Raw genomic sequence first — 6,000 nt, forward strand, 5'->3', positions numbered from 1 at the left:
AGTTTACTTTTAAAAAGTTGCCAAATTGTTCCGTTGACAAGACCAAAGTGATCTGTGTGTTTTGTCATTGTGAACTGAGCTATCATCGCAGCACGTCCAGTCTGAAATACCACTTGATGGCCAAGCACACAGCTGATGCGAATTCTCCGCCCCCTCGTCAAAGTCAGGCGACAAAAGCACAAAGCAAGCCGATCCACTTTTCCATGTTGATAAGAGCATTAAAATGAGAAAAATAATTGGACAAAAAAAAGAAATCAAAAAAGAAATCTAGGGACATTTAGAATAGATAAAAAATTTATTGTGATTAATTGCGAGTTAACTATGACAATGCGATTAATCGCGATTAAATATTTAATCGTTTGACAGCACTAATATATATATATATATATATATATCCCATGTGTTTTGTCACAGTCAGTGAGGTGTGTCATGAAACGAAAATGTGATGGGAGTCAGACTAGTAAATCTAATGTCGGTAAGGGTCAAGGTCCAGAGAGCCTCTGAGGCCTGGGGGTCTGCCTCTGGCTGGACAACACATCATCAGTGTCAGACCTAGAAACCACCACAGAGGCACACACACGCACAGACACGCACACACACACACACACACACACACACACACACACATATATGTCCTTAAGTATATAGAAGAATAAACACAACAGTATTGCTTTCTACATGCAGTTTATGCCTGCTTTCAAGCTTTCTTATCATTTACACCTCTGGGGGGTCGGAGCTGTGGGAGGTATCCTTTTGAAGCATCCACACATGCACGGACACACACACACACACTGTCATGTTCTTTCTCTGTCCTCTGAACACAGCTGTGTTGTTTTAGGCCCTGACATCAGCCATGCCACCTGATGAATCATGGTGGATGCTAAATGAAAAGAGCGGATCATAAACGTTAGCACTTACCCTTACACCTTAACGACAAGCACACGCACATGCACACACACACACACACACACACACACACACACACACACACGCACACACTTTGTCAAATACCTTCTTTAGCCTTTGCTTGCTGCTTACACTCATCATGCATCTATAGATCTCTCTACACCAGATAATGACCCCTGGCCCCAGACACTCACCACACCCAATTTAATAAGTTTCCTGTTTCAGGGGTCATTACCATGTTTAACACACCTTGGATATAAATCAGGCGTGGAAATGTATGTGTGTAAACAGGAAGGCAGGTATCAAACCAAAGTTTTGTAATGTGCTGTCATTCTGATTGATTGTTTGGGAGTTGGGAGTTTTATAGTTTTATAGTAAAGCTTTAAATCTTAAATTATAAAGAGAATATATCACATAAGTCTGTATTGTGTACTAAGCGAAGGCAGCTGTAGTTACATGACCTTGTTCTTTATGATGAAGCTCTGTATGTTTCTTTTTGTCTCCTAGGTCAGGCTGGATGATCGTGTCATACACACAGATCGAGGTCTCCTGATTCGCTCCCTCCAAACCTCTGATGCTGGCGTGTATGTCTGTGTAGCTCAAGAGCACACACACTTCACCCACACTCTTCTCCATCTCACGCTACAACTTGTTACACATAGACAACTGGATGGGAAGCCCAAGCCCAGTGAAGACCCCATGGTGGAGCTACGCCACAGCGTGGAGTCCCGTCAGCGTTATAAAGACTACCTGAGAGTGATGAGCTCTCCCTTTGGCTCTCTGGAGGAGTACTGCGATTCACTGTGGCTGGAGAAGAGGCCAACAAGGGTGCGAGGAAGAGGCTTAGGAGCTGGCAAATGGAAACATATACAGGAAATGAAGAAGAGCAGGAACAGGAGACAACACAGATAGAGGGAGGAAGAGTGGGAAAAACAGGAGCGAGGGAGGGTGGTGAGGACAGCAAAGCAGTGAGGGGTGTGGTAAAAAAACATTCAGGGCTAGCTGTCTATATTCACCGGTTGGACGATGAAGCAGAACATGACAAATAACTGCAAAATTGCAATCACAGATCAATTCATGAGCAAGCAAAATCTAACTCAGAGTTACAGTAATGGGGCGTGAAAGACTAACCCTGAAATATATAGAGGTCAAAATAAAAGTATTGAAAAGATTTCGACAAGCAATTTTATGTAGTATTGGGTTGTGAATATCTAATTGCATTCATCTCTCCTGGATTGGAACATGACACATCTTCAGGTCTTTCCTGCAGCTTTCACCAGCTAAATACTGTGGTTTCCCCAGCAGTACAGACTGACAGTTATTAGAGGTGATCATTTGATGATATTGAAACATATAGTTGAATTAGTGAGATTGAGAAAATACCAAAAAAACTAAGAGTTTGCTTGTGGTGATGACAATGCATTCATGTTGAATGACTGTAAATATTTATATACCATGTACAGGAGATACAGCAAGCTCAGTCTTTAGTCTTATTACTGATCTTTATACCTCAAATGATAATCATGTATCGTGTTTGGGCAGACAAAATGACATATTTTTGTACAAACGTTTTACTCCTATTTACTGTAGGTTCAATAGATGTTTTCTTTATTGCTGTTTTTGAAAGTTATTTAAATAAATCTGTCTTGGAGCCTCTGTTCAATGAATTACTTACATTGTGTGAAGAGATGAATCAGTATACAGACAATCTATTATTATTAAAGTGCAGTTACAGGCACTCTCAAGCAAACAGCAGACAAGGTTGAGAATGGGTTTGGGTTAGTTCAGATGAGCCTCTCCTGATATAGCAACACAAGTCCCTGTGCACTGTATGCAGATGTCAAAATGATTCAGGACCAGCTGGTCTCTTGTTTGTGTGTGTGTGTGTGTGTGTGTGTGTGTGTGTGTGTGTGTGTGTGTGTGTGTGTGGGTGGGTGTGTGTGTGTCTAAAAGATATAGGGAAAATGGGAATCTTCAGGAAACCATGCAAAATAGGAAAGTTTGTGATCAAACTAAGCAATTTACAGAATTCCTAGAATAACCTGGTAAAGCTCTAAATGCATCATCATCAGTTTCATGAGCAAACATTCTGCACAACAACACACTCATTCTAATGTTTCTAACTCTCCAGAGTAGAACTTCAAAGTTACTAGTACAAAAGTAGAAAGCGTTGTGTACGTGTGTGTTCATTATATTACAAGTTGTGTAAAACCAGTGCAGTCTTTCCTATGCTTTAATATGCGTTTTTTTGGCTGCAGCTGCTGTGGAGTTTATATTGTTTATACATCTCTGTGTTGTCTGGCTATAGGTGATGTTTTATTCTACTGTTGATTCTGTAAGAAGTGGCAGGTTATTTACTTTATGTGGCTGCTTGTTGCACCCGCCACGGTGTCCTTACACTTTTTATTTATTGTCGGCCATTTTGTCTATTGTCTAGGTTTTGTCTCTTTCCTGGTTAATTATTCTAAGGCTGCACTGAGTAAGGTGTTGTATAATTGATAATCAATTGTGTTGGTGTGGACATAAGGTGTCCGTGGTTTGACATTGATGCATTGACTTTGTTTTGTAGCCTAAATGTTTTCTTTAATTAAATGGGTATAATCTATATTAGCCTACATACGTATATTCTTATAAGAATATTTACCTTTTAAATTGTAACACAGTAACTTTTACTCAGAATACGTTTTAACTAACCTACTTTTTACTTTTATCTGAGTACATTTTTACACAAGTATTTTTACTTTTACTTGTGTAAAATGCATTTAAAGGAACACTACTTTTTGTTGAATAAAGTATTCTAGTACTCTTTTGCAAGGCATTGAAAAACTTCATTCTAATGCTTAATATCTTAATAGCCATTTCATTATTTTACAGATCTCATATTTAGGCCTCCCCTAATACATGACTGTTACTATCTCTTAGTGAGACATATGTTTTTGCCTTAACTTTTACAGAAACCACCATTCACCTCAATTCATTGTGCTTACTGTACTTGGCCTTTATATAAGTATGCACATACTAACACCATTCAAGTCTCCCATTCTGTGTGTCTCCACAGTGATTTCTCCATGTTTCTTGTAACAAAGACAATAAATATTTCAAGAACTTCATTCTTATCTATTGTTTATTTATCAGTCAGCTGCAAAGAACAAACTACATCTCCCCAAAAAGGGAAACCGCAAAGGGACACCAGGAAAGGGCTAGAACAGGCTTTAGCACAGCGTTACTCAAGAAATATAAAACAAATGTTTTAACCACGTACACTATAATCACAATATAATTTATTGGATAAGCACAATAGCAAATGCATACATTTCTTAAATTTTATTTTTTATTTTTTAGTCATCTCTAGGCAAAAACCAGTGCTGTTGCATTCTTGTGGTCCTGCAACTCAATAATTTACGCACTCTGCCTCTCACTTTCATGGGTCTGCAATGCCATGAACTAATTAGTTCACTGAGGTCAGACAATAGTCAAGGAAATAGTGAGGGGGAGAAGCAAAACATTCCAAAAAACATATTACAAAATGAGATGTTTGAGAGGTGATGAAAACTTTGAGAGACAGAAAAGTCCCTCATAATACACATGGAAATCACCAGTTGCCACACCCTGTTACAGTAATAGCACAATTTAGCAATGTAAAGGTACCATTTTGCATACTGAGCTGAGGGTGGCAATAGTAAAAAAAAAAGGACTACAGTACCTGTTGGTGGTGTTTGTCCTCATTTAAACATTGTCAATAACAAGTCAGTGACTACAAGATTTTTACAATTTTTGCAGGTTATTTTTACAGTAATCTCATATTTACACTCATGCTTTGAAGTACATGTCCTTTCTTACATAAGAAGTCAATTGTCAGATGTTGTGCTTCCTCATTTGAAGCTCTTCCCAAATGTAGGGGTCAGGCAGTTGCCAGTGAGTTAACATGAGCTTCACATTTGGCTGGAGAAAAAACAATGAGTAAAGATGACTTGCTGCGAAAGACAGGCAGACAGAGGCAGTGGGGGGTCGAACTAGGAACCAGAATTCAGGGAAATAAATGAGATTTAACGGAAGGAAGTGCTTACTTTGATGTGATTGGTGTAATGAGCAAGCCAGTCTGCTTAGAACCCCTGTAGGGGTCTTACAGGATACACAGACAAAGGCACATTCACACATTATACTCCTTTTTCACTGTCTCCATTTTAAGTGTTTTTTCCGTGTCCAGTGACCCACGTGGACACATCAAGATCAGATACAGTGCATGGGACTGGGGTCTTCCCAGTAGGTGGCACAGGTTGGACTGGCGCTGGAGGCTCTCTAATTAACTGATGTTGTCTGGGTCTGGTTTAAAAAGCTGTTTCAAGTGGTTTACACTTCCCCCCTGCATCAGAAATCTATAATTTTAATCATTTTAAAACTAGTACATAGGTCAGTAAGAGCTTTTTATTTTTTTTAAAATCAAAATAAAACATTTGTTATTCTTTGTTAGTTTAGGAATGACCAAGTGACACAATTCAGTGTCTCTTTTGATTTAAAGGGAGAGCCTCAAACTTCAAGATATGCCTCAAAAAAACAATTCATCAAGACTAATTTTTTAATTGATTAATTGCCGCAGGAAATTCTGCCGGATGCATGTATTTTCCGTTTGCTTCTGCTTTCTTTGTGTTGGAATTTTAAATTCGGGGACTATTGTTGTCCACTCCTCAGACTCAGAGACAGCTAGCTAGACTATCTGTCCAATCTGAGTTTTCTCTCGCACAACTATTTTGCAGCGGCTCTGTGCGGAGTTTAGCGCCGCTCATGAGGATTCTGATGAATGAGCACATATTTGTGTTTATGCAAGTGTGCCCAGGTGCAAGAAATCAAAGCTAATGTGTTTTCACACTGTCCCACAGCAAACTTCCACAGGACCACGCCAGAATCAAGATATCAAACACCATGACAGGAAGACTGGAGGGAGATAAAGAGGAGAAGAGAGCGGAATTGAGATGTCAGACCACAGAGGTGTTTCTGGTTCTATATTACAGGGTATTTACAGCTGTGCAGATGTGTGTATTTGTGAGGTGTTGACAGTGAACTTCTGGGATTGGTGGAGACAGCCAAGTGTTGTAT

General features: G+C 39.3%; 1 protein-coding gene across 1 annotated transcript in view; it reads left to right on the forward strand.

Annotated features, from left to right (window-relative positions):
• sema3d (sema domain, immunoglobulin domain (Ig), short basic domain, secreted, (semaphorin) 3D) overlaps window positions 1-4,016 on the forward strand; it is a 38,292-nt gene extending 34,276 nt beyond the window's left edge. Inside the window, exon 18 of the mRNA XM_031293556.2 lies at window positions 1,414-4,016. Coding sequence (XP_031149416.1) covers window positions 1,414-1,818 — 405 coding nt within the window. The 3' untranslated portion in view covers window positions 1,819-4,016. The remainder of the gene's footprint in view (window positions 1-1,413) is intronic.
• The last annotated feature ends 1,984 nt before the right edge of the window (window positions 4,017-6,000 follow it).

This window comes from Sander lucioperca, chromosome 7, assembly GCF_008315115.2.
Source record: "Sander lucioperca isolate FBNREF2018 chromosome 7, SLUC_FBN_1.2, whole genome shotgun sequence".
Classification (NCBI taxonomy): domain Eukaryota; kingdom Metazoa; phylum Chordata; class Actinopteri; order Perciformes; family Percidae; genus Sander; species Sander lucioperca.